At 39.9% G+C, this 13,654-nt stretch overlaps 1 protein-coding gene across 4 annotated transcripts in view; it reads left to right on the plus strand.

The window, feature by feature from the left end:
• The window catches only part of LOC124139435 (adenylyl cyclase-associated protein 1-like), a 97,220-nt gene that overhangs the window by 25,841 nt on the left and 57,725 nt on the right, over positions 1-13,654 (plus strand). For all 4 annotated transcript variants that reach the window (XM_046506482.2, XM_046506481.2, XM_046506484.2 and 1 more), the window contains exons 3-4: positions 2,806-2,906; positions 5,303-5,380. In XM_046506482.2, coding sequence (XP_046362438.2) covers positions 2,806-2,906; positions 5,303-5,380 — 179 coding nt within the window. The remainder of the gene's footprint in view (positions 1-2,805; positions 2,907-5,302; positions 5,381-13,654) is intronic.

Raw genomic sequence — 13,654 nt, forward strand, 5'->3', positions numbered from 1 at the left:
GACCATCTCAAATTTTAATTTGTAATATGTGCAGTCAACAAGTTGATATACAAGTGTAATGTTGATGAAACACTGATGTGAGAAATCATTAAAAGAATGAGTACAATGAGATTAATAATGATTAAGAGAGAAATGATTTAATGATTTCACACCACCTTGAGCAATATTCTAGCAATATCACAGCAGCGAACACCAAAAAGGCACTGCACACATTATACCCAAACCAGGCCTTAGGTGTGATGAACGAACACTTTAACCACTAGACCACAAGGCTATCCATCGTCCCCAGACTTGTGATAGTCAGGGAATAATTAAAGTAGGTCAGCAGTTAACTAATTTTACCACAAGTATATCATGTATAAAGAGGATTCATAAAGAGGGTCTGGTTTTAAACATATTTTAATATGTCTCCCACATTTTCACCAGACAGAAATGATATTCTTTTAATGAACGTTCATGTCTCATTCGTGTTCATTCAACCTTTATATAATTATAACTGTCTTCTGTATTGAATTATTTTAATTTTCATCTTCATCACTATAAAACCAGTTATATGAATGTATTGTCACATCATAATTTAAATTTTGGGCTGGGTTTATATGATATTAATTTGTTCGTAACTAAATGCCAATAAAAGAAGATACGAAAATTCAATTTGATGAAGATTGTTTTTGGAGCAGGAAGAATAGGGGAGGTGGTTATTATAGCATTACAAAAACCCTGGAGGCAAACTCACACCATCTACATTATTTTACCCAGTGATAAACTGTCATAATGATCCCCCCTTAGGAGATGCAGGATATTGCCTGGAGCTCTGCTTACAGTGGTGATGTTATCCAGGTCTGTAACCCAGTGCAACTGCTGTGCCTGGGTGATACTACCTGGAGTGAATGAGTTCGGTCTGCCGGCACTGCAACAGTGTCTCAAACATCACGGCATGTTAGTTGTATTAAAGGCTCAGCTCCTATAAATGCCCCCGACCAACTTTCAGACCAATATATGAGCAATATTTGTATGCGGCCTTACAATGTCAGAAAGTTTACATGACATCCTAGGGGTGGTGGGGTAGCCTAGTGGTTAAAGTGTTTGCTTGTCACGCTGAAGACCCAGGTTTGATTCCCCACATGGGTACAATGTGAAGCCCAATTCTGGTGTTCACCGCCATGATATTGCTAAAATATTGCTAAGAGCACCGTAAAACCATACTCACTTACTCTCACACATGACACTGACAGTCAATACGTTTTCATGTACATATTATGGATTTTTTTCAGAATACCGCAGCGTAGAAGGGATATATAATTGCCTTTTAACTATTATCAATTTGTTTTAGTTTCATGACTTTTGAACTAGATTTGATCACTCAATTTCGGGAAACAAATTTAACTTATTACGGCAAATACTGTAGGTCATAAAAACTTAAGCCGATGTGAGATAAGTTACTGGTTATAGTGTTTGCTCATCATGCTGAATGTCCAGGTTTGAATCCTAGGTACATTGTGTGAAGGCAATTTCTGGTGTTCCCCCTTGTGATGTTGCTTTAATGTGCTTTAAGTGATGTAAAATAACAACTCATTCAACCATAGATACTTTAGCTATGAGCATGGGTGATGACAGACCAAGTATCACTCTCAGGACAATTCTGGGGGCACGGGTGGCCCAGTCATCTAAGGCGCCGCGATTCGCTGTGCAGTTTTGCGTCCCTTGGACACGCCAGAAACCTATGATATTGGGTTCGAATCCCGGTTCGCCTCAATTATGTTTCTAGGTTTGTCAGCACCATACCCGTGCTTGTGGGTTTCACCGAAGTGGTAAACGTCTGAGACCTACATCACTTTGGGCTTTCCTCCCACATTAAGCTGACATGCCGTGATATTACTGGAATACTGTTAAAAGCGTTGTTAAACCCAACTCACTCACTCACTCACTCACTCAAGATGAGTCTGGGATCAGTAGATCCTGGCAGACTATCCAGTCTGGATGTGGTCAATAACTTCCTGTGTATGCCTTGTGCAAGCCAACTGCAAGCCATAAGAAACTGTGATTGAGAGGTGTTCATGTCCAATCAATGATGTATACTGTTTTCCATAATTGACTACTCCAGACTGTGACCAACACCTGATTGATTGCAGATTAATCTTGAATGTCAGCAGGATATGCCAGTGCTGAAAACTGTTGGCAAAGAAAAATGTCCCACAAAATGATATTAATTTACATTTTGATTGTACAGTGGTCCGATGTATCACTTCTAAATGCCTTTCAAAGACTTGACCCTCTTTTTAGAAAGCTTATCACACTATGGCAACAGACAGTTTTTCCTGCTTCGTATTTCCAGTACAATCAGTAAGATAAAAGATATGGTAGAGTATTGGAATTCAGTGTAGAGCTGTTTTTATCATCCAAAACTGGCTCCCACAGGAGATATCGCTTGGGTGAGATCAAACGATATCTACTCTGTAAATATCGCTGCAATGAAATTGCATCACAATGCTTTACAGACCATTGTGATGTCATTGGTTACCATGACGTCACAATCAAATGACATCACTAATGGCTCTGCTACTGAAGCTGTAAGCAGTACTTTTTTACACTTAAGACACTGCTAATTACTGTCTACAAACTGAAAAAAAGTTTGAAAAATGATGTTGGATGATACATAAAATCTCACCCTTGTGTCTTTTGATATCAAATATATCAACACTCGTTTATAAAAGTGGAAAAAAACCTCGGAGCTTTCCCACTTTTATCAACTCGGGTAGTACTTCCTGTTACAGCTGTGTCATGTGACAACTGTTGTTGTTTCAGAGGTTGCACCTTTCATTCTTGCCTTTGATGCCATCCTGAGTGGCCCATTCGCACAGTATGTGTCGCTCAGTTCATCTATAGGTGGTGATGTCAAGACGCAGGTGTGTATTAACATTGTTAATATTAACTTTTCTAGAATGATGAGATTAACACACTGTGTTCTGTGATAGAAGAGACTGCAAATTTCCCCTACTACGCCAATAAACACATACCTACCCAAAATTCCATACGAGAATGTGCCTTCGCTAACCAGTAGGTATATGAGATCTACCCTCACTACCCAATAATATTTGAGATCTACCCTCTCTACCCTATAGATCTACCCTCTCTACCCTATAAGTATTTGAGATCTACCCTCACTACCCTATAAGTATATAGATCTACCCTCTCTACCCTATAAGTATATGAGATCTACCCTCTCTACCCTATAAGTATATGAGATCTACCCTCTCTACCCAAAAGTATTTGAGATCTACCCTCACTACCCTATAAGTATTTGAGATCTACCCTCTCTACCCTATAAGTATATGAGATCTACCCTCTCTGCCTAAAAGTATTTGAGATCTACCCTCACTACCCTATAAGTATTTGAGATCTACCCTCTCTACCCTATACGTATTTGAGATCTAGCCTCTCTACCATATAAGTATATGAGATCTACCCTCTCTACCCCAAAGTTTTTGAGATATACCCTCACTTCCCTATAAGTATATAGATCTACCCTCTCTACCCTATACGTATTTAAGATCTAGCCTCTCTACCATGTAAGTATATGAGATCTACCCTCTCTACCCAAAAGTAATTGAGATCTACCCTCACTACCCTATAAGTATTTGAGATCTACCTTCTCTACCCTATACGTATTTGAAATCTACCCTCTCTACCATATAAGTATATGAGATCTACCATCTCTACCCAAAAGTATTTGATATCTACCCTCACTACCCTATAGGTATATGAGATCTACCCTCTCTACCCAAAAGCATTTGAGATCTACCCTCACTACCCTATAAGTGTATGAGATCTACCCTCTCTACCCTATACGTATTTGAGATCTAGCCTCTCTACCATATAAGTATATGAGATCTACCATCTCTACCCAAAAGTATTTAAGATCTACCCTCACTACCCTATAAGTGTATGAGATCTACCCTCTCTACCCTATAAGTATTTGAGATCTACCCTCTCTACCCTATACATATTTGAGATCTACCCTCTCTACCATGCAAGTATATGAGATCTACCCTCAATACTCATTAAGTATTTGAGATCTACCCTCTCCACCCTATAAGTAAGTATATGAGATATACCCTCACTACCCTAAAAGTATACGAGATCTACCCTCTCTACCCTATAAGTATACAAGATCTACCCTCTCTACCCTAAAAGTATACGAGATCTACCCTCTCTACCCTATAAGTATACAAGATCTACCCTCAATACCCTATAAGTATACGAGATCTACCCTCAATACCCTAAAAGTATACGAGATCTACCCTCAATACCCATTATGTATACCAGGATCTACCCTCTCTACCCTATAAGTATACGAGATCTACCCTCAATACCCTATAAGTATACGAGATCTACCCTCACTACCCATTATGTATACCAGGATCTACCCTCTCTACCCTATAAGTATACGAGATATACCCTCAATACCCTTAAAGTATACGAGATCTACCCTCTCTACATATTATGTATACCAGGATCTACCCTCTCTACCCTATAAGTATACGAGATCTACCCTCAATAGCCTAAAAGTATACAAGATCTACCCTCACTACCCAATATGTATACCAGGATCTACCCTCTCTACCCTATAAGTATACGAGATCTACCCTCTCTACCCATTATGTATACCAGGATCTACCCTCTCTACCCTATAAGTATACGAGATCTACCCTCACTACCCATTATGTATACCAGGATCTACCCTCAATACCCTTTAAGTATACGAGATCTACCCTCAATACCCTATAAGTATACGAGATCTACCCTCAATACCCATTATGTATACAAGAATCTACCCTCACTGACAATAGATCCATAAAAACTGTCCCTTTTACTGATGCATACTAAATACCATCAATCCAAGTCACGGAGCCTTGATGTGGGCTGGTGTCTATGGCAGCCTTACAGGTACTTTTGCTCTGTATTGACCCATTCACCTTGTAAGATTCCATGCATCCTGCTAGTGAAACCTAGAGCACATATATCTTGTTCTGTTAACAATTGTGTGTGACAATTAGACAAACACCAGACTCCCTTCAGTATGGTAAACTCACAGTGAGAATTGGGTCGTTTGTGTCATTACAAGCAAGTGCCATCAAATAAAACATCATGACGTCTGTACAGACCGTTCATTCAACTTGCATGAATTTCTACAAGATGGTGACTAGCCATCAGATAGGAAGTTTCTTTAACAGGTAATGTTAAATTATTTTACATGTTGTCAGTGTACAATGTTACAGAGTTACCCCTCTTGCTTTTGCAGAGTGATATGGTCCAGGGGGCGTTCCAGGCAGAGAGACAGTTCCTGCTTACTGCATCACAGTTCAAGCAGCCAGTCCAGGTCAGTGCTGGAGCATATTTACCTTTGTTGCAGATGTTATTTAGTTGACAGGAGCCCAGTCCATAAAGATCACATGCTTGACTAACACTCTGTCTCCTATGTCTGCTGTGTAATGAACACAAAACTGGTTCCCTGTCACTACGCAAAGTGAAACCTAACAAATAGCCTTAGACAGCAATGCAACCTGCAGTACACACATATGTTACTGGTTTTCAGTCTTCAGTAATGATCTTATAACTAGTTTATGCCAAAACAGTACCTAAGTAAAATCATTCAGACATGTATTAACAAAAGCCCAGTCAGTAATAAACACGTACTTTTTCTATGTGATCTTCAGAGACAACTATAGACAGATGCCCAGTCTGTAATAACATATGTTGTTCCCCTCACAACTAATGTTACTTCTATAGACAGATACTCAGTTTGTAACGTGTTCAACTTGTGCTGTAATTGTGGGATCAGTTTCACGGAAGTAGCTTTTTCAAATTTCCATATGACTAGCTTAAGGCATTTCTTTTCAACATGACTGATGAAATCTTCTTGTCATGCCCTGTAAAGACAGGCGTGAGAGGTCAGTGGTCAAGGTCACAATGTTTTATGTAATGGACCCTTTTATTTATCAACCTGTTGAATAAGATGAGAATGTATTATGTGAACTACATGATACAGTAAATGAATGAATGTTGTTTCACGCTTCAGTCAGCAATATTTCAGCTGTACCAAGAAGGCCTATAAATGAGTTTTTTGCAGGCAAAACCATTGACTGAAAATGTTATCAATGATCCACAGAGTACGATGACTTGCAATCATTAATGTCAGAGAGCCTGACCACCCGATCCAATTTAGTCACCTATTATGACTTGCAATAGAGTGCTGGGTCCAATTCTAACCTGTATTGAAACAGGCAATGAAATTGTAAATACATAGTTTAATATAATGCCATGTTAACTATACAAGCACTTAATTAAATTTGGCAATCCATTCATGAAGATAAAAATCCATATAGCTTGAGAGCATGTGATATAAAGAGGGTCTTGACAGGGGTTGTTATTAGTCAGTAGTCTGTAGTCATTATTTTTTCGTCTTAGTCGGTGAAACAACCACTGGAATTGAGGACAAGCTGTCAAGATGAATCTAAAATGTGAAATCGTCTCTATGTCTGTGCTGATCATCAGCCTTTAGGAAACCATTGGGACAGCTGGCTCTGCTCTCGTTTCATTTCTGCAATTTGTGTTTCCCAATTATCAAATATGTTGTGTCATTGTACAAGATTTTAACATAATTACGATAGGCGGTCAAGTTTAAGTTAAACAAAGTAGGTTTTTTTTTTTGTATTCAAATTGTATGTTAATAATTCAAGATAAAAATTGGACTTGTCTTACGTTTACGGTACAATGTTTTAGTTGTTTGATGCTATAGAATAAGTATACACCATTGGCATCCTCATCAAATGGCAAAAGCTGTCACTGGTGTTGCAAGTAGTTGTACAGTTGACAAACTATAACTGATGGAGATTATGTAGCACAAATTTGATCTTCACTCAGTATATGCAGCAATTCTTTTTATAAGCACTTGGACACTTTTTGTTCTTCTGTTTACAGATTAAACAGCCTAGAGCCCAAATGCCCAATCATAAAATATGTATACCGGTAGTTCAAGTTATTTTTGTTGATTGATTTGAACTTTGATACTTTACTTTAAGCAGTATTTACATTTATTGTTTGTTCACATAACCAACGAGGGGCGGTCGGGTAGCCTAGTGGTTAAAGCGTTGGCTCGTCACGCCGAAGACCCGGGTTCGATTCCCGACATGGGTACAATGTGTGAAGCCCATTTCTGGTGTCCCCCGCCGTGATATTGCTGGAATATTGCTAAAAGCGGCGTAAAACCATACTCACTCACTCACTCACATAACCAACACAAAGAACTTCATGCCAAATAAAATGCAAATACTGATTTATTTCTATTTTGTAAGGCCCAAGCTAATTGGTCATAAGAAATCTATAGACCATAAAATAAGGAGAGTGTGTTGTTCTGTGTGATATCCTTTAGGGAAATAACTAGCCTGCAATGACCAATCATGGAAAGCATACAAGTGGCAATTTTGAAAATTATGATTTATGTTAAACCTATGTCACAAATTTGTTTGTGGATTGCGAACTTTAGACAGATGTGAATTCAAACAGGGAAAGTGGTGGTCAGAGATATTGGGCCAGAGGAGCAGTGTTGCTCAGCAATGGAGGATGTAGTATCAGGGTCAATGACCAAGACCCCAAGCGACCTGAAGAACTGCTAAGTATGTGAAATTCATTTAAGGATTTTGATACACCTGTGGGATAGAAAAACGTGAAAGATAACTGTTTTGGCCAGTTATATGTGGCCATGTTGAAAAGATTGAGCGGCTTTCATTTTATGTTGAGGTATCCTGCAAGACATGGACTCAGAAATACAGCAATAAGCATTGATGTTGTTACAGTTGAGGTATTGGTTATCTCACTGAATTGTAAAGTAGATGCAGAAGAGATTTTTCTATGGAGAATAGCAATGAACTGAAATCTGAGGATATCATGTATGGGATCCTGGGATTCTAGAAAGTTATGCTTCTATAATACCTAAACTGGACTGGAATCTTATAAGTTTTAACATTAAGCCAATGACAGGGACTCCCTACAGTTGTGTATTGTATTGTATGAATGTTTTTTTCCAGTTGTGAAAAACATTACCATTTAAAATGTAGCGCTTGGAAAAGAGCTCCTGATTCCGCTCACCTAGTCTACATGGAGCAGCTAATGAGGCACAATGCACCAAATATTGGCTAATTTATATCCCTGGGGTCAAACCAGCCTCCCTGGATGATCTTCACTATCTGGCTCAACAGAAGTACTCCCCAAATGGCCGCCAGACTAAACTCATTACAGCTTGTAACTTCTTTTTCAAATGGGGAGACTTTTACGTTTTGATGTGCCCAATGACTACTTTCTGCTTAGGCTGTTGACAGAAGCGAAAATTCCATATTACTGCCAGTGATATCACTTAAAACCTGTGTATAGCATCAATACTCATAGGCCAAGTAATCCCCTTTTCAGCGATGGTTCCCCTGGGAAAAAACAAACAACAGAACCAAATGCTAGATCATTCAAGCTTTTAATTACCTTGCTGTCAAATTTAACTTAGAAAGGCATTTTAATTGAAATAAATGAAAGACAGCTGCATTTCTACATGCTTCAGGTTGCAAGACTGATCACTGAAAGTTTGTTTTAAAACCGCTCTCATTGTTTTCTCTTGTAGAACGTACTGACCCCATATCTGCAAAACATTAGAAACATTTAAAGTTTGACAGCTGCTGTGGGCCTGGAACACTAAAAGAGTCTTACCTGTGAAATGTTTTTAGGATTAGTTGCACAAGAGAAAATACCACTTCATCTTCTTGTCGTGGAATTAGTTTTTTCCTGTTTTGTTTGATATGAGGCCTGTGGTATGTGATTTGAGAAAGAGGGATATACCTGCAAGATCCTCCACCGAGGCCTCCAACAACAGTTGCTTCTGTAGCATGTTTTTGGAACATGTGTGTTGAACATGTTACATGGGCACGAGGGTTGCAGTTGGATAATAAATCACACAATTTTTTTTTATCAGTAATTATAAATACAATACTCTTCCTTGAAAAACTTTATGGCCACTCATATCAATCAACCCAAAACGTGAACTTGTTTCATTTCAGAATCATTCTGCAGAAGCTCTTTTGGGTAGAATAACACTTGCTTGTTCCTTGAAGATAACTTTGCCCAGTGTTCGGGCAGATAGCAGGGAGAAATGTATTTGGCTGTGGAGTGTTTAGTGGTGTGATATCTTGTAAACCGGTATGATATGGTGACCACCAGATAAAACCAAGTCTTTGATAAGGAAAGCGATCTGATGACTTCTATACTTTAACATAGTGTTATATTAGTAACATTGAAATTGCTTTGTGTACGCCACCTATTTGTAAGACCGCTGTTTTTATATTTGGTTTCACAGATTGGTTTTCCAAATTCATAGTCTGTGATCCAATTGAAATAGAATTTGAAATAAATGTTCTTAAGTGATTCCTTGAAAGTATTGTTGGTCGGCAGGAAAAGGTAAAAAGAAAAGTATATGAAAGAAGTCACTTTTTGGAACGACAAATCAAGTAGTTATTTCCCTTCCTATAATGCCCTAGAGGGTTTTCAGTATGTGCATTAGTTACATTAGGTAAAACACTTGAGAGTCATATTTTGGTCCTGTTCCAAATTGGTGAAACTTTGGTTTAGCATATCCATAATCAAAGTTATCCCTGCCCAACTCTGGTGATTGTGTACCATTCTACCATGAAGGCTTGGTGCTCATGCTATCAACCACTGGTCCCCTGGCCCAGTCAAGTTACTTTTCAGATGGGTGTAAGGAAGTGGTATTGCTGACACCATTAACTCACTCACACAACCTGTTAGATGCAGGAGTCAGTATTATCATGATTATCATGTTTACATGTCAATATAAGTATTTAGATTTAAGGGAGTTCAGGAATCTTTGAGGATTTGAGCTACTGAATCTGAACCCAAGGACCTCTGAATCTTTAAGTTGAACTAGGATTGTGACGGGGTCCTGTTGACACCTCATGCTTAATTTCAACTGCTGAATACGACAAAGCCTAGAAAAGAAGCGGGGTGTGTCAATTCATATTTAAGATTTGTGTTAAAGCCATGTTATGTGATTCATCATTCCGAAAACAAAATGGAAGTACGAAATACCTTCCATGTATGGAAAATGTTTCCTCCCACAGAAGAGCTATCTCAGTCATGTATGACACACACTGTGTCGCCCAAGGCCGACAGATCCACACGTTTGACTCCAACATGTCCGTGAGCTGGTATTCCAGATATCAACACCCTGTCACGTGGTTTATGGATATTGGTAATTAGGCTAAAATGAATAATTGGCTTGTTTCTCCTCACCATGGCAACATGGCCGAACACAAAATACTCACATGTCTTACCTCTATTGGGTTTTTCTTAACTGATTAAGGGGTATGATAACAGCCCTTCTTGTCCACTGGAGCAGCCAAACTGTGCAGTAGACATGGTGAAAAAGGTCTTTCTGGTGACTGAGCTACTTACAGTTAGGGGGGCACGGGTGGCCCAGTCATCTAAGGTGCTGCGATTCGCTGTGCAAAGTTGTTTTCCCTTGGGCACGCCAGAAACCTATAATTGTGGGTTCGAATCCCGGTTTGCCCCGATTATGTTTCTAGGTTTGTCAGCACCATACCCGTGCTCGTGGGTTTCACCGAAGTGGTAAACGTCTGAGACCTGTATCACTTCGGGCTTTCCTCCCACATTAAGCTGACATGCCGCGATATAACTGGAATACTGTTAAAAGCGGCGTTAAGCCCAACTCACTCACTCACTACTTACAGTTAGTTTTTCTTCTGTTTTTTTAAAATGACATGTTGCCCATACATGATTTTATTGAAGGTCCAAAATTTAAAAGTATATTTAAGAATTGACCTTCACTTTGTGTGAGTTCATTGGAATATGAACCTTCATAGAGTGAGGGCCAAACTGTATGAATGTCGTCGTCATTTCAGTACTTTTGATATTTATTTCTATTGAGATTTATTTCATAGAACATTTTTCACTTTGTCAACTATTGTGGGTCTTGAAAGGGTCCTTTGTCTTTATGGTATGCTCCAACTCCTGAGCAACAGTTGGTGCCTGCTACTACCACCAAGCTCTGTAACAAACAGTGAATGTGATAGTCTTGAGAAGATGGAAAATGCAGTCTCTGTTCATGCACTGTTATCCTTGGCAGTTGCTACGCATGATGAATTATTGACAGAAGTTGAGATACCAGATGGCCAACATGGAGTTTTTGCTGTGGACAGTTGGGGAAGTACTCAGGTATAGGTTCAGTATTTCAAGATGAGGCCAAACTTCTTATTTTAATTGGTTACCGATCCACATGCCCTTAGTAATGAAAAGAAAACAATGAAGAGTTGGAAACAATCTAAAAAGCACTCTACTGCAAAATTGCATATTCAGTACACAATAATTGTGCATAAAGTGTTAGGCCAACAAGATCAGATTTGTAGATACTTCACACATGGCAGTACAGTGAACCCTCGGTACAATAGCCCTCGATTTACCACTACCCCAGATACAGCGCAGGGTACCTCTTTTCTCCCCAAAATTCATCATTTTTTTTTCAAAAAGCGCAACCATCCAATAAGAATGATAAATAAACTGATCAGAACTTATTCATCGCCCCAGGGGCAGTCGAGTAGCCTAGTGGTTAAAGCGTTCGTTCATCATGCAGAAGACCCGGGTTCTATTCCCGACAATGTGTGAAGCCCATTTCTGGTCCCCCTCTGTGATGTTGCTGGAATATTGCTAAAAGCAGCGTAAAACCATACTCACTCATCGCCCCAACTCCCCGATGATCATGGATTTTCACAACATGTCTGTAAACCAAGAAATCCCATAGTGTGGCCTAACCTGCTGCCATGTTCCTGATATTCGTGGGGTCGTGACATAGCCTAGTGGTTACAGCAGTCATTTGGTATGCCATACATCTGGTTGGATTTCCCACATGGCTTCAAAGTGAAGCTCCGGCTTATTCTCCATGTACCCTGTCATATTTCTGGAGTATTGGCAAGTGTGGCATCAACCACACTCAGGTGACTGCTGTCAACAATGTTGGTTCCACATATCCCAGGTGTTAAATTCGAAGCCACTATCACTTCCGACTTCCAACTGTGTATGCTTATTTACTTGTTTCTTTCATTGCTCAGCAAATAGTTCCCAGCTAATGACTTAGTTCAGTGACCATCAGGCAGAGGGATTAGTAAAGATGTTGTGATTGATGAGTACTTCCTGTATTCACCACCCCCCAACCTGACCTCCCCCACCCCCAAACTGACCTCCCCCACCCCTCTCCAACCCCATTCTCCATGACATCAGTCAGCCCGAGCTCGCTCATTGCATAACATGCATGTGGTGTTTGACAGTCTGAAGAGATATGTGCATGTTGAATCGACTGTTCGAACCTAAGCCCATCTCTAAGTGTAAACTAACCCTGATAATAGATCAATAATAGCTGACATCTGTCATTTGCTCTCGTTTATTTCGGTTGCCTGAAGGCAAATGACATACGAGTGTGAACATAGCGGCAACTGTTTTCTTAATTGTTTGGAAAAAGTTAAAAATGATGAGAAAACAAACTAAGGGGAGCTATCAAGTTTTGAAAATATTCTTTTGAAATAACTAAAGTAAACAGATTTTCTATCTGAAGGAAATATTTCCTCTGTTTGTTGTATTGTCATTTCTCTTTGAGGGCCTTTTGTGTTATCATAACTATTGCATGGCTGTTTGAGAAACATGCACAAATAGGAAATTGCATTTCTACCTTTTTGCACTTATGTATATAAGTCTGCAAGTCACTGGGGCATTGGTGCAGTATGTGTTAAATCTATTGATTCCACATGCAGTGCATGTCACTCTGTTCATCTGGTTAGGACCTTTTTTGTCAAGATTCAGATAGGTCAGGCTGCTTGGGGGTTCTCTCTGATCAGGTCAGGTCGTGTGGGCTGACATCACAGATCTGTTCTGTGGCTCCTAGTGTGAAGCAGTGTTGTGTGTGGTCAGGTCATGTAAGCCGCCATGACAGATCTGTTCTGTAGCTCCTAGTGTGAAGCAGTGTTGTGTGTGGTCAGGTCATGTAAGCCGCCATGACAGATCTGTTCTGTGGCTCCTAGTGTGAAGCAGTGTTGTGTGTGGTCAGGTCATGTAAGCCGCCATGACAGATCTGTTCTGTAGCTCCTAGTGTGAAGCAGTTTTGTGTGTGGTCAGGTCATGTAAGCCGCCATGACAGATCTGTTCTGTGGCTCCTAGTGTGAAGCAGTTTTGTGTGTGGTCAGGTCATGTAAGCCGCCATGACAGATCTGTTCTGTGGCTCCTAGTGTGAAGCAGTGTTGTTTGTGGTCAGGTCATGTAAGCCGCCATGACAGATCTGTTCTGTGGCTCCTAGTGTGAAGCAGTGTTGTGTGTGGTCAGGTCATGTAAGCCGCCATGACAGATCTGTTCTGTGGCTCCTAGTGTGAAGCAGTTTTGTGTGTGGTCAGGTCATGTAGGCCGCCATGACAGATCTGTTCTGTGGCTCCTAGTGTGAAGCAGTGTTGTGTGTGGTCAGGTCATGTAAGCCGCCATGACAGATCTGTTCTGTGGCTCTTAGTGTGAAGCAGTGTTGTGTGTGGTCAGGTCATGT

The sequence above is a fragment of the Haliotis rufescens genome, unplaced genomic scaffold (assembly GCF_023055435.1).
Source record: "Haliotis rufescens isolate VD_foot unplaced genomic scaffold, xgHalRufe1.0.p SCAF_1, whole genome shotgun sequence".
NCBI classification, from domain to species: Eukaryota; Metazoa; Mollusca; class Gastropoda; order Lepetellida; family Haliotidae; genus Haliotis; species Haliotis rufescens.